General features: G+C 49.2%; 6 protein-coding genes across 6 annotated transcripts; 4 read left to right on the forward strand and 2 right to left on the reverse strand.

Moving 5' to 3' along the window:
* Positions 1–1,691: 1,691 nt before the first annotated feature.
* On the forward strand, positions 1,692–2,819 carry FPRO_05107 (uncharacterized protein; the record flags this gene model as incomplete). Its single annotated transcript, XM_031230688.1, has 2 exons — positions 1,692–2,668; positions 2,720–2,819. 2 exons carry the CDS (start codon positions 1,692–1,694, stop codon positions 2,817–2,819), a joined length of 1,077 nt encoding a protein of 358 aa, XP_031080800.1.
* A 2,135-nt stretch (positions 2,820–4,954) lies between these two features.
* On the forward strand, positions 4,955–6,647 carry FPRO_05108 (uncharacterized protein; the record flags this gene model as incomplete). Its single annotated transcript, XM_031230689.1, has 4 exons — positions 4,955–5,131; positions 5,179–5,440; positions 5,496–6,076; positions 6,132–6,647. The coding sequence occupies 4 exons, from the start codon at positions 4,955–4,957 to the stop codon at positions 6,645–6,647; spliced, it is 1,536 nt and encodes a 511-aa protein (XP_031080801.1).
* A 3,598-nt stretch (positions 6,648–10,245) lies between these two features.
* FPRO_05109 (related to YER185w, Rta1p) lies at positions 10,246–11,199 on the forward strand (the record flags this gene model as incomplete). The annotated part of the gene is made up of 2 exons (XM_031230690.1): positions 10,246–10,549; positions 10,607–11,199. The coding sequence occupies 2 exons, from the start codon at positions 10,246–10,248 to the stop codon at positions 11,197–11,199; spliced, it is 897 nt and encodes a 298-aa protein (XP_031080802.1).
* Positions 11,200–12,149: 950 nt separating this feature from the next.
* Positions 12,150–13,682, forward strand: FPRO_05110 (putative aspartyl aminopeptidase; the record flags this gene model as incomplete). The annotated part of the gene is made up of 2 exons (XM_031230691.1): positions 12,150–12,207; positions 12,259–13,682. 2 exons carry the CDS (start codon positions 12,150–12,152, stop codon positions 13,680–13,682), a joined length of 1,482 nt encoding a protein of 493 aa, XP_031080803.1.
* Positions 13,683–14,160: 478 nt separating this feature from the next.
* Positions 14,161–14,913, reverse strand: FPRO_05111 (uncharacterized protein; the record flags this gene model as incomplete). The annotated part of the gene is made up of 3 exons (XM_031230692.1): positions 14,161–14,412; positions 14,464–14,631; positions 14,698–14,913. The coding sequence occupies 3 exons, from the start codon at positions 14,911–14,913 to the stop codon at positions 14,161–14,163; spliced, it is 636 nt and encodes a 211-aa protein (XP_031080804.1).
* Positions 14,914–16,262: 1,349 nt separating this feature from the next.
* FPRO_05112 (uncharacterized protein) lies at positions 16,263–20,884 on the reverse strand (the record flags this gene model as incomplete). Its single annotated transcript, XM_031230693.1, has 4 exons — positions 16,263–17,645; positions 17,697–20,468; positions 20,545–20,647; positions 20,697–20,884. The coding sequence occupies 4 exons, from the start codon at positions 20,882–20,884 to the stop codon at positions 16,263–16,265; spliced, it is 4,446 nt and encodes a 1,481-aa protein (XP_031080805.1).
* Positions 20,885–21,101: the final 217 nt, after the last annotated feature.

Raw genomic sequence — 21,101 nt, forward strand, 5'->3', positions numbered from 1 at the left:
GCTTAGTGTTGTATCAGATTTTGTGCAAGGAAGATGAAGCCAATCAAATGAATCATGCGAGCCCTGGATAAATTCACAATGGCGCAGTGCTGATCCAAGATGAATTTCTGGAATTCATTGGTTATTACAACTTGGCCTTCGAGACAAATGTTCCGTCTTTTGATGTAGAGCCAACATGATTCAGACGCCTCGGAGAACGCTGCAGCTGTAGAATGCAAGAAATAAGCTTCAAGATACTGTATAGTAATATTGAAAATATCTATATGCCGCATACCAGGTTACACATAAGGCGAAACAAGACATGTCTTGGCCTTCTATCAAGGGTCTGGAAGACAACCGACAATCCCTGGCTCAACGTTTATGCAACCTTTTCCAGTGAGGTAAGGGCGGACAAAGGCTTCTGAGCCCCTGCATAAAAGGGTTGTAGGCTTGCACAAGTCCTTGTGTCTTAGCCGTCGGCCTCCAAACAGCAGGCGGGCCAGGGAGACTAGAGGCTACCTACCGCATTAGGCAGTAACGCAGCACCAACTTCCGCCCGGGCCAGTTACCTTACCTCTCTCTAATCAAGGGCATAGGATCCTTATGACACCCTGACTTCGCCTCTCATCAACTATCCCTGATCAACATGCACCAAACATCGATCCTCATATGCCGCGTTCTAAGGTGAGGCCAACTAGACACAGTGGAAGGACACTCGAGCAACACAGCGTTGGATATTGCTTCGACAACCATTCCGATTCTTCATGCGTTGTAGAAGCCTTATCGAGCTGTCATGCAACAGATCAGCAAGCTTATAGATACAACCTGTATCAAAACCTCGACAAACTGTTCGCTAGACTTGGCGCCGCAGAAGTACCCCCCTCTTTCAAGCAGCCACTCAGAAGTCAAAACATGCCTGTCGATCGATGGGTGTGGCGGAATCCACTTTGGACGACCGAGATGAAGAGAGGGTGAAAGGACAGTGTTCGACTGGTCCACACCTTGTTTCCGACCACTGATATTTCGGGTTTGATGCCAGGAACTATACGTTCTTCCTAAAACGGTCTGATCTCGGAGCACCTTTGCTTCTAGGGCAGCGTTTCTCTTGAGAACTCAGAGAAAGCCTCAATAAAATCTTATTGTTGAGGGCTAAACTCGGCGGTCGGAGACCACAGTACGAAAATGAAATGGTGACATCTACCGTGCTCCTAGTCATGAACCACTGTCCGTGACCCAGATTCAATGGTGATCCAACAGCCATCTTTCAAGGATGATATGGGTCTCGGATCCACGGACTCAGAAACGTCCATGGCTGGTCCACCGACTTTGAAAGACCGGGGCAGCGACATGGCTTCCCCCAGCTTTGATGGACCATCTGCTAGGGCCGCACACTTCATCCCATGTTTGTTACCTTTACTGGAACCCCCTTGGACCCAGAATGGTCGACCTCCTGGATGATCTGGTACGTAATCTCCGTACAGGAGTTGATGCTCTTTGTGCGGATGGACATCAGTATTAATATGCGACCATCCTGCGGCCTCAAACTCGACTTTTCTTCTCTTTCTTCTTCAGCCCAACAAGCCATTTCTAAGCTGCCAGTTTCAGAAACTTTTGACCTCGGTCGTCCATTCTTTCACCACTTTCGATATATCAACATATTTTAAGCTTAGAGCTTCAGACTTTCATTACCAACTTTCAACCAATTCTTCAAGATGCGTTACTCTACTGCCGCCGCTGCTCTCCTGGCCTCTGGTGCCATGGCCACCGAGGTCTCCAAGGTCTACGAGACCAAGCGAGTTACCATCACCTCTTGCGGTCCTGAGGTCACCAACTGCCCTGCTCGATCTACTGTCACCAGCAACACCGTTTACCCTGTCCCTCCCCAGGTCACCTCTGCCGAGCAGGGCAGCGAGACCACCGAGGAGGTCCCTGAGGTTCCCGAGACCACTGAGGCTCCCTTGACCACTTCTACCATCTACTCTACCAACATCAGGACTATCACCTCTTGCGGTCCCGAGGTTCCTGACTGCCCCGCCCGATCTGGTACTCCCGTCGTTGTCACCGAGACCATTGCTGTCTCCACCACCATCTGCCCTGTTGAGCCTACTGGTGGAAGCGAGAAGCCTGGAAAGCCTGAGCAGCCCGGCAAGCCTGAGAAGCCCAGCCAGCCCGGTTACGAGCAGCCTCCTGCTCCTCCTGCTGAGACCAAGCCCGCTGAGACTCAGCCAGGCTACGAGCAGCCTCCTGCCCCTCCCGCTGAGACCAAGCCCGGCTCTGAGCAGCCTCCCGCTCCTCCTGCCGAGACCAAGCCTGCTCAGCCTAGCAAGCCCGTTGTCCCCGGACAGCCCCAGAACCCCGGTAACGGCACTGTCCCTCACCCTCCCGTCTACCCCAACCCTCCTGCTACTCAGAGTGGTGAGAAGCCCGTCGTCCCTCCCACTCCTGTTCCCGTCCCCAGCAACCCCGGCAACCCTGAGCAGTGCATTCCCTCTCAGTCTGTGACTGCCATCACCAAGGAGTACACCACTGTCCTCACCAGCGTTGAGTACTCTACCATCCAGGTTCCTTGCCCTACTGGCACCACTCCCGGCAACCCTAGCAACCCCGGCCAGCCTGGCCAGCCTGAGTCTCCTACTGGACCTGCTGTTCCCCCTCCTGCCACCACCCCCATTGGCGGCGGTAACCAGACGTGAGTATCTTAATATCCTGGCTTTTGAACAATTTACTAACTTTCGTTAAGCGTTCCTACTCCTCCTGCCGTTACTGCTGGCGCTGCTACCTTCGCCGGCTCTGCTTTCTTCGCTGCTGTTGCTGGTCTCGCCGCTTTCATCCTGGTCTAAAACTATTCCCCTTTCTCTTAGCATCTGTTGAAGCCTGCAGGCTATGGCAACTTATGAACTCTTGTGTGTTTAATGGTCTTGCTGGAATGTATAGTACTCGAGTAGACTTTTGAATACATTGCTTTTTTGGCTTACTTCTATGTACTTATATATATCTGATTCGCAGTCTGGGATGTGCGATTGGAACTTATTTGCTATTGTTTAATTCTGACATGATATCCCCCTATCGCAATCTTTGAGAACTATGTGATTCAACTTGCTCACAACTCGTGTTATGAATGTTGTTGTTGTTGGAGCGGACACTAGTTGACGCCAAGGAGTATTATCAAGCCACCCGATTTTCGACCCCAGCAAATCTGGGGTGAAGGGTTCGCCAATGCACATGCTCCACCCATCTAATTTCCCAACCTTGACCACTTGGGGTCTGAAGCAACGGCGTCGATTATCCAAATGGGAACACGCAAATTGCCAAATGTCGCTTCAGGGAACTCGCCTTCAATGCATCTCGATCGAACAGGAAGATCGCTCGGTCTAGATTTTGCGTAACATGTGATTTGGGTCAGATGGTTTGCTTGACATGGATTCTTGAAGGGGAGTTCATTTCATTTGCACAAGGTGAGTGTATCTGGTGTCTGCTGACTCGGAACTGGAATTGGACTGAGGAGATGAGCTAAGGAGTCGGTTTTCATACAGATCTGTCTAGAGAGTCGGTTCAGTGAGCATGCTAGCAAGACAGTGAAGCCGTTTTGTGTGTGTGTTACTCGTAGTATTCGGCGTTTTCTGAAAACTGTATTATATGCTACGTGCCACTCGGATAAAATGGCACCATTCAAGGCAAGGTATCACTACAATGGGAATTGGTAGCATGGTATGGAGTAAGTGTTCTCTATAACACAATGGGAGTTGAGAACTGGCACCTACCCTGCACTCTCAACTCTTGAACATCCGTCGGGCCATTCTTCCGTTACGTATTAAACTAAAGATGTAATCCATTATTATAAACCAACCTCTTCCCCTATCTTATGGTTTCTTGTGGTTAACAGAGTATTCGTGACAGTTGCCCCGTTCCCGTTGGTCATCTCATGTAATACATCCCTGGAGCATACCTTACTGTGCTTGTATAAGATGAAACGAACACCCAATAGCTCTGTATTTCTGAATACATAACTTTCGCAAGAAATACTTGTAAGTGCTAGCCCTCAAGGGCCAACTACGCAAGTGCCTGACCTCAGTTCAACTCCTTTGTTTTAAGTAAGGTAGTAGAGTAGTAGGTAAGACGGATGTCTCCGAATTAGTACAAGTAACCAATTCCCCGCATAATAAGAATGCATGAGTGCCTTTGAATTCTTGGAGAAGTTGGGGAAACTCGACGCCACAACAAGAATACGTATCGCCAATATCACAAGTGCCTCAAGTGAGAGAAGGTCTAAGCCGTTCAAGCCCGCCCCTTTCAGAATGGGCTTGACGAGTGTGTCAAAGACCCTTTATTAGTTCTTAGCCAATCTTTATTGGAGCTTGGATTTACAAACTCAAGAAAGGAAACTTGAACTCGAGGTTGATAGGAATATGCTTAGAACAGCTTGGAACATTGTTATCTTGTGATATGGTGTTATTAAGCTTAAAGTTAGCCATTCTGATGATATGGGATCTTTTACATGTCTTCAACTGCCTACCTAAGTCTTGATTCGTGTAAAGGATTAGAGTGCACGGAAACAAGAAGGAACCACTGTGTGCGTAGCCTCGGCCCTGCTTTGAGGACATTGGATACCAAGGTAGGTAGAGAGCCTTGCATTATGCGACTACAACAACGAAATCCATCTCGTCATCGCGAGATCTAACTTTGGCATTTACTGTGGGCCAAGTCGCGATGTATTCAATGCCCTCTGCCCCAAGCGTGAATCACGAATGCCACAGTCAAGGTATGACCTGCCACAAAGTCAATTCACAAAGGATAAAGAGCAGCCAGAAGCTACACACATCTTATCAACAGTGGAGGCATTTAAGGAAACTGCTTCCCCTGGGCCTTGACTCCATTGTTATCTCTTTGTTCAGTATTCATCTGCTCCGACACGTTCGTTCTGCAAACACACTTATCCATTCGTACACCCTATCAAGTATACACTTACGACTTCAGAATGCCTTCAGATGATATCGCTGTTGTCGAAGAAGCAAACAATTCCAACTCTCAAGACGAGAATAAAACCTCTCTTGCCGCGAGCCACTGGAGGAGGAATACCCTCGTCTCGGAAGCTATCGAGGATGAGGTCTTTGGCACTGTTGGCGAAGGCGGAGCAGGCCCCAACTATCGCGGCGTATGTAGCCCTGTTTATCATGATTTGTGGCGCTAATATATGCATAGCTTTCGTGGATAAGTACCATCGCCGTCATGACGAAAACCCAAGTCGGTCTCGGTGTCCTCGCTATTCCCAAAACGTTCCATACCCTCGGACTTATCCCCGGTGTCTTTTGCCTCATAGCCATCGGCGGCATGACATCTTGGTCGGGTTACATTGTCGGTACTTTCAAGCTTAAACACAAAGAAGTGTATACCATAGATGATGCTGGAAAAGTGATGTTTGGCAGGGTTGGCCGCGAAATCTTTGCTGTCATCTTAATGCTGAGTAAACATTTTAACCCTCCCCTATAGGTACTAAGGCTACTACTAATATTATACAGATTGGGTCTTCGTCTCTGCATCAGCCATGCTGGGTATCTCGGTTGCGCTCAATGCTGTATCAGACCACGCCCTTTGCACCTGGGCCTTTGTCATTTTCGCCGCTGTCAGCACGGGTCTCCTAGCCAGTATCCGAACCCTGGGCAAGATTGGATGGATTGCATGGGTTGGCATTGCCGGCATCATGACCGCCATCTTCTCTGTTACCATCGCTGTTGGAGTCGAGAAGGGGAATAATCCTGCGGTTACTGAGGGAAACTCTACGACGTTCGGGCTCTTCAAGGCCCCTCCATTTGCCGATGGCATGGCAGCAGTCTCTAGCCACATCTTTGCCTACGCCGGCGTGCCCGCCTACTTTCCCATCATCGCCGAGATGCAGGATCAGGAGCATTACACATCAGCGCTTATCTGGTCGCAGAGTATTATGACTGCTGTCTACGTTGTGATTGGTGTTGTCATGTACTGCTTCGTCGGCTCCGAGATTGCTTCTCCTGCTCTGGGTTCTGCAGGTCCCGTCATGAAGAAGGTCAGCTACGGATTTGCTCTGCCGGGCCTTTTAGTCAGTGCCATGATTGTCACCCATGTAAGACTTGCCAGAACCCAGCATATTGTCATTTGATTATTAACAACAGCCATAGTTACCAGCAAAATACGTCTTCCTTCGTATCCTCCGCGGCTCTGAGCACCTCCACCGCAACAGTCTCATTCACTGGGGTGCATGGCTTGGCTGCATTGGCGGAATAACTATTCTCGCCTACATCATAGCCAGCGCTATTCCTGTGTTTGATCCTCTTGTGTCATTGATTGGTGCATCCTTCGGCGTCTTCCTTTGCTTCCAGCCCTACGGATGTATGTGGCTGCACGACAACTGGAAATTGAGGAGGCCTAGCCTCAGGTGGAAAGGGAAGATCGCCTGGAGCGTATTCATCATCATTATTGGCGCCTTCCTCACAATTGGCGGCACACATGGCTCTATAGAAGGCCTTATTTTTGCCACTAGACATGGATCTGGTAAAGCTTGGAGTTGTGCGGATAATTCCAATCCTCCGCCGCCTCCGCCGCCTCCGCCCTCAAACTCGACAGCCAACACTACCTCAACGACGACTCCCTTATTATTAAGCATGACTAGCTCTCTTTATACTCTGAATACTTAAGTATAAGTGGTCCTCTTTGCCTTCTTCTTAACCTGATAGTATAGATCATAAAATATCCTGTATGCGTATTGCTTGGAGCAAACTCTAGCATAGGCTAGTCGAGTGAGCAGTATACAGATAATGTCTCACTTGTCCAACTCTGGTTTCATTACAGAATGTGACTTTTGGAGCTTGCTTGCTGTCCTGGCGATAGGCAGGGGTTTTCCCGCAGTAAACGCGTCCTCTAAGTTACCTCATAGATTAGTAGGCTACAATTGAGTTTTGTGGTTGCCATGTAACACATATAACATTGACTTTGTTCTCATCTACATAAATTTAAGCTTAACTAGATGCCAATGACCAATCATGTTTTCTCCGGCACTTGATGCTACTTGGCAGGGGTGCACCGATATTTAGGTTGGTGCGAGATTCCCGAATAGGCATCTCAAGATCTGCTGGGGTTTGGCCAAGACCTTGGCATGGCGACATGGATAACTATAGTACTTACACTCTTGGATAGATATTTAATGCTTTGTACAAACGTTGAACCCCCATCGTCGTCGAGAGTTAATAATAAAGCCCATTGCAAGACTCCCAATGGCCCCTTATAACAACATAGCTGGAATAACAACCCCAAATACGTCAAAACACAGCATATACTCAGCCAAACTGATTACCGAGAATACGCTCGGCAGCACGGCTCTCACCGAGATCTGCAATCGTGGCGATACGGACATCGCTGACTGGCAGGCTCGTGGTTAAAACATCTCGGCCCTATAGCTTGGACTTTTGACAGAAACTGAGTTTTCGGCTTTGATCTTGGGCTGGTATGATAGCTGAGGAGATAAGTCTCTTCTCCAACTTCGCCATCTTCATAGTAACGCCCAAACACTAAATGGATGTCTACATTTCCTCTTCCCCTGAGACACTGGGGGAAGATGGCAGGATAGTCTTTTGGCCTGGCTTGGTGCATATATCCAGCACGGAGATACGTCCTCTTCAGATTTGAATGCTGCACACTGCGAGGTCTGTCTCCACACTGAGATTGGCGATTTCTGATAGACTTCGTGGTGGTGTTTGGAGGTTGGAGGATATCTTGGCGGGGGAAGGCCTATACGAGAACGTTGTGCGAGATCGGGCCGAGTATCAGCCACGGCCAATTGAGTTGGAGATGTTACATAGAAGCTTTATGCTACTATCATATTTTATCCCCTCTGGGGTCTTGTATTGGTAATTTTCCCCTCATAACGCCTCTTGAGGAGGAATGGCAACGTGGCATTGCAGTTGGAGGGCGGAACTGCCTGTTGGAGAATTCGATCGAGAGGCTTAGTGGTACACATGTTCTAAAGCTTAGATGTAGTTTCACCATCGATTGCAGTATTTTATTGATGGTTGTAGGATTGGTAGGTCAGAGCCGGTTGGAGCTGCGCAGACTGCTTTAGCGTTGGTCTAACTCTGATATGGTACTGTTCAGTACATGAAACTTGTATACATGGAATATATTAGTACCTACAATAAGTTCATGTCTCAGCTGTGGGTAATTGGTAGAAGGTATATCTTTAGTTGCGGCGGAATTGGACCGTTTGTCGTCACAGAGGTCTATTCTCAGGGAACTCGAAAGTAACAGGGCCTCCCGAGTGTTCACCACGAGGACAAGAAACAATAACGTTCGTTGAAGAGTATGATTAGGTAAGGAAAGTTGAAACGGAAGTATGAGGCTCTGGTCGCACTCGGATCGGAGCTATAAAACGGCCAGGCTGCATCTAACCCACTGGTACTGGTACGGACACGGAGTCGGACCAAGTGACATGCATCTTACTCCGTACGGAACACAGTCAGATAAACAAATAGCCTGGAGCTAATAAGTGAAAAGACTTCACTAGTAGACGGTTCCCCTACCAATAAACCAAGCCTCGTCAGATTCTTAAGCTTCGTGTTCAAGAATCTGACCAGTTCAAACCGCGTGGCCCGCACCACGAAAGAATGCGGAGAGAGGGCATCTTACGATAAACCTTTGTGATTATATGCACTGTCGTGAGGAAATTGGGCTGAACTACGAATCATTACGCGTACACGTGTTGAAGTCAGCGAGGTTTAAATTGCTGGAGTGGGTGGTAAGATAATAGTTTGGTGGATTATGGAAAATGAGCTGGCGGTTAGATAGCTGTTTCAACCTGGACTGCAATCCAGCAGGTAGATATATCGCAGAGACGATGTATTGTTTCAAGGACCAATTTACTGTAAATTACAATGCAGAACTTTTAGAGCTGAATATGCAACGCGAGCTTCGTACACAAGGCACACATGTCAGCAGAAGCAGGAGAGTGAGCCGCCATTGTTGAGCTGATGGCTCCAGCTGCTGATGGGTGTAAGCCGGGTCAATTACACGAATCTTACAGGAAATAAAGAAAAATATGCCTAAAGGTAAATTGACATTAGTCCCATTCGTCATTATCCTAAAATTGTGTCGTTGAAGAAAATGTGACGCAAGCCAGGCTGTAAAGTCAAGGATATTCTCTCCAAGCCTCCACGAGCAAAACTGAAAGAGAAAGCGATTCGAGAGGAAAAAAGGGCTGAATGACGCATCATTCACTAACGGATCAGAGTCCTACGCGGCGCTCATTCCCGTGGCCGAGATGATGATTGGTCGGATCGTGGCGATCAATCTCACTCGGACTCGCTTCTCGCACTTTGACTTTTTAGCGTGCGTGGTTCTACCGCTATCTTTATCTTTGGGTCCTGATGTGATAGGCTGAGCTCCCCCGTTGATCATTCCTTTGGATTGATCCTTGCTTTCTATCTGGCAGGGGAATTATTATTATTATTATTATTATTATTTTTTGATGCTGTTTCAGTTGTCAGCTTCAGAGGACATTGTCACAAAAAGATACTGGATGGGGGCATATTAATTCGCTTTTCTGTGGTGTAGTCTAGTCCTAGGGATCTTGAGTATTGCTGTGTAAGCCAATATGCAATTCGTATGTTCTCACAGACCTTGATAGACGCCGAAGGTACCGGCAATACCATCCAGAGCGTGGATCTACATGCGGCTTTGTTAATGCTGGCACTGCCCCGTTTTTGAGGCTGATGCTATGCTATCCCATCCACTAAAGATGCCCATGATCCTACGTCTTATTGGTCTTAATGGCCCTTCGCGCGAAAAAAAAGAGCGAGAGCGACAGCAAGCCTACCGCTGTTTAGCGTTTGCTTAGCAGATGAGCCTCCTTGTGTTTTAGTGCGAGACGATCAAAGGCACTGCATTCATTCATTGCTAGTCCGTGTCTGCAGTTTGAGGATCCGAGTCCGACATTATTGCTGTCATAGCCATTCTCACATATCACATCAAATCAAATCGAATCTGCATGTTTCTGCAGCTCTCATCATGTCTATATCAATGGCCCATCCTCCCCTCCAACAACCTTCTTTTCTCACCATCATTCACACATCACCATCTACATTCCTGCAATCTTATCTACTGTCTTCCACAGAGCTTAGGAACACATAAGCTTACCTTTATCCGGTCGAGAGCAAATACAAATACACCACTCGCTTCTCCTTTTAACTATCCCGACTTACACGCTTATATCGACTTACAAATCAACACACGTCAACCAGCAATATGCCTTACAATTACACCATCAGGCCCGAGGATGCTTTCGGCTCCGATTCGCCCTGTAACTTGGATACTTGCCCCGTTGACTGGAGTATCTACAGCTACCGACCATCTCTTGCTGCCAACATTGTCTTCGTCGTTCTCTTCAGTCTCATTGGTCTTGTTCACGCATATCTTGGCTTCCGATGGAAGAGCTGGGGTTTCATGACTGGTATGCTTCTTGGCTGCGTCTCTGAGATTGTTGGCTATGTCGGTCGTATCATGATGTGGTACAACCCCTTCTCTTTCAACGCTTTCATGATCCAAATTGGTAAGTCTTGATCCTCCTCATACAATTTTACAGTTAGAATCTAACATCTTGTTTAAGTCTGCCTCACGATTGCTCCCGTCTTCTATACCGCTTCCATCTATGTCACCCTCTCCAAGACAATCAACTTCTTCGGCCCCGAACTCTCTCGCTTCAAGCCTGCATTATTCTACTGGATCTTTATCCCCTTCGACATCGTCTGCCTCATCCTCCAGGCTGCTGGTGGTGCCATGTCTACCGAGTCTGATAGCAATGTTGGTGTTGATGTCTCTATGGCCGGTCTTGTCCTCCAAGTTGTCGTCCTTGTCGTCTTCATCGCTGCCTTCTCTGATTACATGATTCGATACTGGCGATCTGGTCATGCCAAGGCCTTCGGCTGGCGCGAGACTGCCTTCTTTGCTGGTCTCTCTAGTGCCATCATCCTTGTCCTCACTCGATGCATCTATCGTGTTGCTGAGCTTCGTGAGGGCTATGACGGTGACCTGATCAAGCACGAGGTCCCTTTCATCATTCTTGAGGGTATTGTCATCGTTCTTGCTGCTGTTGCCCTCTGCTTCGGCCACCCTGGTCTTGTCTTCAACAAGCCTCAAGTCACCACTTCTGTCTCTCAGGTTGAGAAGGGTGTTGCTTCCGGCTCTGAAAGCAACAATTAAGCTGTCAGTCACCCGTACTCTCAAAAAGGTGTGGCTTCTGGTCTATGATTGTCGAAGATGTTTTCTTTTGTTCAGCGGATAGCGATGTGGTTGTCACATTTGATTTTGATTCCCTCTTGTTTGTGTTTGGACTCGATAGAAATGGAATATTGGATACCTTGTAGCTCTGGCGATATGTGGACTTGCCATCGAGCTTTAGATGAGTTACTGAAAGATTTCAGAATGGGACAGATGGATGGTATATGCCATATGATTAGAAAGCTTGGAATAGAAATACTTTGAACAATCTTTTGTTTTCCATCGGTCCGTAACCCATGGAACGAACAAGGTCGGCTCTACTTCTCATTAAACCCTCTCGATGATATAGCTTGATTGGTTGTCTGAAAGTGCAACTTCTGGTAGGATGTCAACCAATTGGCTTGGATGCCACGAGCCAGGATAGAATAGCGAATGGCATTGGTACATGTTGGACACACAGCGCAGCCTGCATCTGAGATTGACCAATGATAGTGGGCTAGAGTTACCTATCAGGCTGTGCAGACTTGCACATTTTCTTATACGCTCTTAACGAGAACACCAAGTTTGAGTATCATGGCAATGACTACGATATCTTCGTGCCTCATTCGCTTGGTTCCGCAACAGGAAGCTCATGCCATGGATGATAAGATAAGCCCCACTACTAACGGCATCAGGTGCGGATTGAATGCAGACGACGACCAACCAAAGCAAACACCACATGACCCCAACCCAACCCGTTTATTACTGTCGTTGATCTCTCGACTTATTTAACTTTGCCTTCATTAGTCACCGCTTTCTCGACTCCTTCACCATCTCTTCAACAGATGCTCGCTCTCTTTCGCATCTCTTCACGCCGAGCATCGCCTTTCAGAGCCTCAATTGATACTACCCCGCGTCTATTCGCAGCTTCATTCTCGACTTCTTCGTCCATCATGGCACCTCCTCAAGAAGCTCTCGACTTTATTGAGTTCGTCAATGAGTCGCCAACCCGTCGGTCACCTCAATTTTACCATAACCTCAATACCTGCTAACGTCCCACAGCTTATCACGCTGTTCAGTCTGCCTCGACTCGCTTCGAAAAGGCCGGTTTCAAGCTCATCCGTGAGCGCGACTCTTGGGCTTCCACCCTCCGACCTGGCGGCAAATACTACCTCACCCGCAATGCTTCGACTATCGTAGCCTTTACTATCGGTCGAAAGTGGCGCCCTGGAAACCCTGTCGCCATCATTGGAGCCCATACCGACTCTCCCTGCCTTCGACTGAAGCCCGTATCTAAGAAGAGCAACGTTGGTTACCTCCAGATCGGCGTTGAGACATATGGCGGCGGTATCTGGACCTCTTGGTTCGATCGCGACTTGAGTATTGCCGGCCGTGTCCTGGTCAAGGAGGGCGACAACTTTGTTTCAAAGCTCGTCAAGGTTGACAAGCCTTTGGTCAGAATCCCTACCCTCGCCATTCATCTCCACCGGCAGACCAACTTCGACCCCAACAAGGAGACTGAGCTTTTCCCCATTGCAGGACTTGTTGCAGCTGAGCTGAACAAGGGGACAAAGGATGAGAAGCCCGAGGAGAAGAAGGATGACAATGAGGAGGATGAAGAGTTCAGGCCTCTCAAGGTCATGGCTGAGAGACACCACCCTCAGGTCCTTGACGTTATTGCAGCTGAGGCGGGAGTCGAGGTTTCTGCGATTATAGACTTTGAGCTGGTTCTCTACGATACTCAAAAGTCATGCATTGGTGGCCTTAGCGACGAGTTTATCTTTTCCCCTCGTCTCGATAACCTTGGCATGACATACTGCTCAGTAGAGGGACTTATCGAGTCCGTCAAGGATGAGTCCTCACTTGAGGAAGATAGCACCATCCGATTGATCGTTTGCTTTGATCACGAAGAGATTGGCTCGACCTCGGCTCAGGGTGCCAACTCCAACCTGTTGCCATCGGTCATCCGCCGCCTCTCTGTTCTTCCTGGAAAGGACACTGCTAGTGAAGGTAGCTATGAGGCTGTCCACCACGACAACGAGGAGGCCACAGCATACGAGCAGACTCTATCACGATCTTTCCTCGTATCTGCTGATATGGCCCACTCTGTGCATCCCAACTATGCTGGCAAATACGAGTCTTCGCATCAGCCAGCCATGAACGGCGGAACTGTTATCAAGATCAACGCCAACCAGCGATACGCCACCAACTCCCCAGGAATAGTGCTCCTTCAGGAGTGTGCTCGCACAGTCGGTGTTCCTCTTCAGCTCTTTGTCGTCCGCAACGATTCGCCCTGCGGTAGCACCATCGGACCCGGTCTCGCTGCCGCCCTTGGCATGAGGACTCTGGACCTCGGCAACCCGCAGCTCAGTATGCACAGCATTCGTGAGACGGGAGGTACTGCCGATGTCGCATACGGTATCAAGCTGTTCAAGGGATTCTTTGAGAACTATGGATCCCTGGAGCCCAAGATTCTCATCGATTAAGCATTAGAAGTGGAGCATTATGACGTTGGGTATCATTGGAGTTGGGTGTAGAAGCGAGGAGTGGATGAATGAATGAATGAATGCATGCTTGGCAACATTACAGCCATAGGTTGGGCGTAGTCTCACTTGTATATCGCTTGTTGATGAATGAGCAATGTCACTTTATCATTGAAACTGGGCTTGGATATACCCTTGTGAAAGAATATATCCAGACATCGCAACCCCAGTCCGTGCAATGTAACTCCTCTATAACGCCTTAGGATATCTCTGATGAATCTTATCCAGATGAGAACACACTTATGTCTCAATACCACCCATGATCGTCAAATCAAATAATGCTTTCCAAGCAAATGCCTTTCCATCGTACAGATCTCGCTTCACATGCCCGCCATGTCCCGCTCAAAAAAGCAAGAGAGCCCTCAAGAACTCCTCAACATCATCTCATCTTTCCCTTTTTTTTTAATATTCCGATATCTCATCAACTTTGCTCCTCATCTTCCTCCTCCATGATCTCCGTCTGCTGTGAATCTATCGAGTCTCTTCGCGATCTTGTCTCTGACTCTTCCTCTTGCTTAGACACGCTGGCGGACTCGGGGCTTTGTACGCGGACGACGCGTGGTGACTCGCGGGGTAACGGTCGTTGTTGTAGTTCGGAGAGGGGCACGGCTGTTTGGCCTGTGCGGACTTTGTAGTTTGCGAGGGATAGACGGAGACGAAGTGTTTCTGCTCTCTGTAGGATATTAGCATATATATGTAAATGGGGAGGGCGTGAAGAACTGACTTGTCTTATTTGTTGGCGTGTAAGTGTTGTAGTCTGCTGTGTAGGTTGTACTGTCGTAGGAACTGCAGCTGTATCATGTTCGGTTGCAGCAGTGGCCCATGAATTATCGTTGGCAGACGTGTCGAAGACAGAGCTAACATCAGGACTGGCACTCCTCTCAGACGCGTCCTATACATTCAATGTTAGGTACAAGTCCCTTTCCCATCATGATATCTTGTAAGTAATAGAGCATACCTCATCACGTCCCAGACACGCCTTCTTAGCAGCAGGCGCGCTACCCTCAATATCGAGCAACCTCTTCCTCCCCTCGATAGCCATCTTTACAGGACTATGGCCTAATGCAGGCTTGAATAAGTTCTTTGGTGCAGCAAGCGCGTTAGAGTCCAAGGGAGCGAGGGCGCGTCGCTTCGTAGGTGACGATGTAGAGGATGATGTAGCTGATTGCTCCATTGCAAGCTGAAGCACTGTTTATGTATACACGAGAGACGGAGAAACGAAAGTATGAACAAGATAGAGCTTAAAGTTTGTAGGTTTTAGTCGCGTGTCAATCAATGCGTGTTAGTGGGAGGACGTTGGGATGGGAAATGGTAAAGTAGAGTAAAGTTAAGTGGTGGTTTTGTTAAAGGGACGCGGGCGATAAGATAAGGTGGGGTGGCTTTTTGGATTGGAGAAAACGGAAAATGGGATGGGATAGCTTGGTCTAAATGGCGTCGTTCCTGGTCAACGAAACATGACAACAGTAAATATTATGCAAGGAGATCAACACTTTGAAACAGGCTATTGTTCTTCAATTCTTTATATTCAATTATTGATATCAATGTCTCTCTTTCTCCCTCAGAACTACTGGCGCTTATTGATATCTCATCCCCCACTAGTAACAAACCCCAGAAGGTATAACATTAGACAGAGCACTCATCGTCTAATTGACCTCACCCGTCACGTCTGTAACCCTAGCCCAGCCTCTTACGCCCGACACGGTCGCGCTTTATATCCCTGTCTCAAATCTTAGCCAACCTCGCCTATATTTACTTACTTCCTGAAACGGTCTAGCGCAACTTACATAATCTTCCCCAGCCGTCAACACTGCAGATTCACGTGCTGTGTGGGCGGGGTCCATCGTTCTATCCCTAAGACGGCCTAGCGTTTGTGCCTCCGGAGACGGGAGGCGCGTGCCTTGCGGGGCATGATTCCCGCCGCGGCCCGGATGCAGGAACGGGTGTTGGCCGGACCTTAAGTCAATCTTGACCGACATAACATGAGCGAATACATGCACATATATAGAACTGCCAAAGTAGCAAAATGCTGGGTATCATTTGCTCAGAGTCCATGTCTATGAATCTCATAAGCCCTAGCCACTAATTCCGACTTTGCAAAAAAAGAAGTGTCTGATAGCTTCAACTAGAAACACTAAAACAACCACAACGCGCTTCGAATAACATCATAAACCAAAGCATCATGCATTACAAACAAAGCCTCCTGCCAATCGAACTCCTGTGTATCCTCTGCCAAATCACACCCTGCCTTTCGTCCTTGGTCCAGAACAAAGCGCCCTCCATGATGATTTCAGCCACGTCCACCTTTTACTGCCGTCACCTGGCTTCCATCCGCATCCCTAAAGTGTTATCCAAAACAAAATGCAATTAACGACAACTACCACGGGTCGTGGTGACAAAACAAAAACAAAACATATCATTTGTGGGGTATATCTCCCGGACCTAAAAGCCCCAATTACCGGCCGATTTGTGGTGGCTAGGTAATCAATCCGTCTGTTGTATAATGCCGTTCAACGGCTGTGATTATTATGAAGTTGCCATATAGTAATGTTGGCTAGTGTCGAATTGGAAAGGTTTTGAGAAGTCCATCTTCACATCTTCCCAGTCTGGTTCTTGCAACGAGGGCGGGTCGAATAACGCTGAGGGGTCAATGCCCATTACACCGCTTGCGTCCAAAGTGTTGGTCATGTTCAGGAGCAGATCGGTATCCATGTTATGCCAGTCCACATTCACGTCGATGGCTGCACCTTCTGGAAGATCGCTGTTGGGCTCGCTGCTGCCAGTGTCCTTGACCGAGTCAGGTGTATCCCTGGGCGTCAAGTAGCTGAGAGCGTTGAGGTCATAGTAGGGGTTATCGTAAAATCCGTGCCCGCGCTCAACTCCCAGGTTGTTCACCAGCATTTCCGTGTCGATAGTCGCATTGGCCCAAGGATCAACGGCAGTCGATTCAACCGGCTTGATATCCGCCATCTTGGGGGTTGTACCAGCTTTGAGGCCGGCCTTGTCTTGGGGTTTGCCCATACTGCTGGCCGATCGCTTCATGCCGGCATCGGTAATAGACACAGGAGTTGCCGCCATAGTGACAGGCGTCTGGCCTTGCTTGGAGTTGGTCAAGCTCATTGCAGCAGCTTCTGTCCCTGGTTCTCGCTTGATTGTTCCATCAGGCTCGAGTCCAAGGGCCAAGGCCAGGTTCTCCTGAGCAAACTTGAGAGGATCTTCTCGAGGCTTCGTGTGCTCCTCGTAGACATGCTGTTGAAGAGCCTGCTCAGTGTTATAACCAGCGGTTGAAAACTCGCACTCGGGTTCCTTGCAGAGAAAGACTGGCTTAGGCGGCAACTGCGTTTCGGACGTCCTTCGGAGCTCAGGGGATCCTTTCTTGCTAAGTTTAGGTGAAGGCGTAGCGCCCTGGGGTGTCTGTCCAGTCTTTTGCTTCTTGCGTCCTGTCGGTAGCTGCAGGTTGAGCTCCTTCGACGGTGCGACATAAGTTGGGTTGCCATGAGGAGGTAACTGAAAGGGGGGCCGAGCGCTTGTAGGAGCTTCTGGGGCCCGTGAGCCTTTATTGCCTCCCTTGGGAGTATTCTGAGCTTGAGAGTTCCGGCGACCGTTTTCGGCATTGGCAGGAGCTGCTTGCCCTCCCGGGGGTTGAGTCGGCTGATCAGGTTGAGGTTGAGATTGCTGCTGTTGAGAGAATGGCTGTTGTGGTTGGGCAGCCTGTGCATTCTGATTTTGGGGTGTGGCTTGTCTGTTAGCATTATTCAGGCCTCTGGCATACACGCTCGCAGCGAGATCCTTCGCCATGCTCTCCAGCATATTTCGAGCCTGATCGATTTCCACGGCTCGCATCGTGAACACGTTTTTAGGCACAGACATCTTCTCGCCATCAGAGAACTGCTTAAGAATCCTCCATCGCTATTCTGCGTTAGTGCGTGCCATCCATGATAGAGTTGAACGTAGACTTACAGTTCGGAAAAACATCTTCGCTCTTTGGTCATCTCGCGTGAGACCATACCATCTGCTCAAACCACGGCCGATCTTGCTCATATCAACCACAATTTTCTTGAGCTTCTCAGCTGTCTCCTGGTATTCCTGCTGTGACATCGGAATCTCAGGATCGTTCTCTTTCACAGATTGTCGTTGCTCTTCTTGTCCTAGTGACTTGAGACGCGCCAGTATCTCGCTTCCACCTTGAGGAGGAATCTGGCCTGCCTTGTTCATCTGTGCCCTCATCATCGCTTCGTATTTGGCTCGCTGCTCCGGTGTGAGCTGTGCAATTTGCTGAGGAGTCAACATTCTTGGGCCTTGTGCCTGCTGTGGCTGGTTGGGCTGTGACACTGGTCTCGCAGGCGCTGCCTTTGCGGCTTCGGGTACGTCGATGGCATCGTCGTTACTCGGACGCTTGAGATTTTTCGGGGCGGATGCTGGCGATGGGTTTGGAGGCTGTGCTCGGTTGTTGGCAGGCTGAGGGCGAGCATTTCGTGCTTGCTCTGGAGTCACGCTTGGCTGTTTCTGAGCCGCTTGTTGAGCAGCATTGTTCGGTCCCATGTTGTTGGCTCCTGGCATGTTCTGGGCCTGAGGAGGTTGGTTTGGCTGGGGCGGTTGTTGAAGCTGCATTTGCGTCGGGGGAACACCCATCTGTGTCTGCATACCTTGCTGGCCTTGACCGTTACGGGCTTGCGCCATATGAGCCTGGGCTTGTTGGTTTCGCATTTGCTGCGCTTGCTGGTTCATCCAAGAACTCCTCTTCATCTGGAGAATTGCATTGCGCAATTGTTCATCGGACGCTTGAGTGAACTGAGGTCTATTCCGAAGTGTCGCTATTTCGTGCGGAGAAACCTGCAGGATGTGTGCTGGTATATTGACAGGCATCTGTGGTCGTCCTGCTTGGAGGGGATTGGGTCCAGGTCCACCTGGAGCTTGCATGCCAGGGTTGGCATTGTTTTGTCCTGGCTGCTGCGGTTGTTGACCTTGCTGTTGAGGTGAAAGCTGCTGTCCTGGCTGGCCGGGTTGCTGCTGTTGCATGGCACTAGCGCGTCGCTGAAGGGCGAGTTGGAACTGCCTTTGTTGAACAGCTGCCAGTTGTGTCCGTAGTTGCTGAGGAATGTTGTTCTGCTGAAGCCAGATCTTGAGCTGTCCCCATTTCTTAACCTCTGGGGGAATCTGAGTCTGGAGCTGGGAGAGGACTTGAGGAGGTAAATCCATAGAGTCCATCATGGCCAGCTGCTGGTTCGGGGCCAGCCGAGGCATCTGCATTTGCTGCGGGTTGCCATTCATAGGCATTCCATTTTGCGACTGCTGCATGTTGACTGGCATTTGTCCAGCACCGTTAGGGTTCATCTGGTTCATCTGGCTTGGAGGTCGGTTCCCCATTTGCCCCGGAGGAAGCTGTCCACCATTATTTAGACCCATTTGCTCATTACGCTTCGACTGCCAACGCTGCATTACCTCATTCAACTTATCCGGAGTCAGACCGCTCACGATCTGACGTTGCTCTTGCGGTAGACTTGCCAGCATGTTCTGGAAAGTTTGGTTGTTAGGCCGCTGTGCCCCTTGGTTGAATCGCTGGTCGCCGAACTGAACACCGCCCTGTCCAGCGCCCTGGTTCATGTTGCCAGGCCGAGAAACAGGTGTGTTAAGGGTGTTCATTGCAGGACTTTGGGAAGGCTGCATGTTCGCGGCCATGCCTGCCTGATTTTGCATCTGCTTCATCTGCTGTGCCTGCAGTTGTGCCTGTGACTGCTGCGAGACTTGGTTCATCTTCATTTGCTGAAGATTCATGTTCTGCTGCTGCTGTTGCGGCGGTCGCTGGCCTTGATTGGGGCCCTGCTGATTGGGTGCGTTCTGGCCCATCGGTTGGGGTGTCGCGTTTCGATTCGGTCCGGCGCTGGCAGGTACTACCATCTGACCGGCTTGCTGAGCCATCAAACCATTCATCTGCTGTTTCTCGATGCTATCCATGTTGGGTGCGAAAGAGTTATAGTCGTTGTTGCCCTGATTGCCATTCATCATACCATGCTGTTGCTGCCCTTGTTGAGAGATCTGAGCCTGCTGCTGGCGAAGTCCTTGCTGACTTGCCTGCTGTTGCATCATGGGTGCTTGATTGTTGTTGGGATTCTGTGCCATCCCTTGCGGCTGCTGGCTTTGTTGAATTCTGGCCATGTTCGCTTTAAGAACTTGGAAGGCTTGGTTCTGATAAAACCACATCAGAGGATCTTTACCCTGTGCAGTGAGTTCGTTCATCTGCGTGGGGGTTATCCTCTGAGAAAGCTGCATTCGGGTGTTTTGTTTCTGCTGATCTGAGGCAGTGTTAAACATCTTTTGTGCAAGCTCGCTAACCTTTACTCTGTCTTGTTGCGAAAGCCGTGCCATGTCAGAGGGGAATGAAGTTGGTTGAGGTCGGTTCTGACCTCCAGCCATACCTACCATCTGCTGGCCTGGACCCATCCCACGACCAGCTTGGTTCGGCATGCCCATGTTCATTCCGGCATTCATCGGCATTTGTTGTTGTGCTTGGTTCATCTGGCCACCTTGCATCGGATGCTGCATAGACTGGAAGCCTTGCTGCGGGCCTTGGCCCATGCCGCGTCCCATCTGCATGTTCATCATCGCTTGTGCTTGTGCTTGTGCCTGCGCTTGAGCGCTGACATTGATACTGTTCTGGAGTGTGGGTTCATTGGCCTGGCGTCTCTTAAAGAATTCCATGATCTTATTACCCATCTCCTGATCGTAAATTTCCTGTGATGGTTGTGAGTAACGTGTCAAGAGGAAGAAGTTTAGGGTTCAGAAAAGGGAAATTCAAAAAAGTGCGTACCTTTGTAGCAGATTTGTGAAATGCTTCACGCTCAAAGTTGCAGCCCCATTCAGCCCCCTTCATGTAGTCCCCTCCGTTCATGGCCAGAGAAATGTTGGTTATCCTTTGACAAGTCAGCAAGGTTCGTAGCAGAGTTTTAAGTAGGGCCATACAAGTTCATGGTCTTACCCATGCGATCACTGATGGCTACATTGGCTTGCCAACATATGCCAGTGAATGGCTGTGTATGTTGGACAAGGTTTTGGTACACTATCTGCTGCAGCTGGTTGGGGGTCGGCTTGCGCATCGGCTGCTGCATCATCTGCCCGGCCCCAGCCATGTGCTGCATATTGGCCGCCATGGCCGCTTTCAAGTTGAGGGAACAAGACCCAAGCTAGCAAGCTGTAGATATCTCGACTGATAAGATAATTTCGTCGTTAGAGAAGTAAGTGGGCCAAGGTGAGGTCGCGAAGGTAAAAGCTGAAGTAGATCACGAGATCAAAAATGTACAAAAGTATGTCGGGCAAGGCGGTGCAAAGTTATTGGCGGGGGGTCCGTTTGGACAGTGGTTGACGAAC

The sequence above is a fragment of the Fusarium proliferatum genome (assembly GCF_900067095.1).
Source record: "Fusarium proliferatum ET1 genome assembly, contig: FPRO_scaffold004, whole genome shotgun sequence".
In the NCBI taxonomy this organism is placed as follows: Eukaryota; Fungi; Ascomycota; class Sordariomycetes; order Hypocreales; family Nectriaceae; genus Fusarium; species Fusarium proliferatum.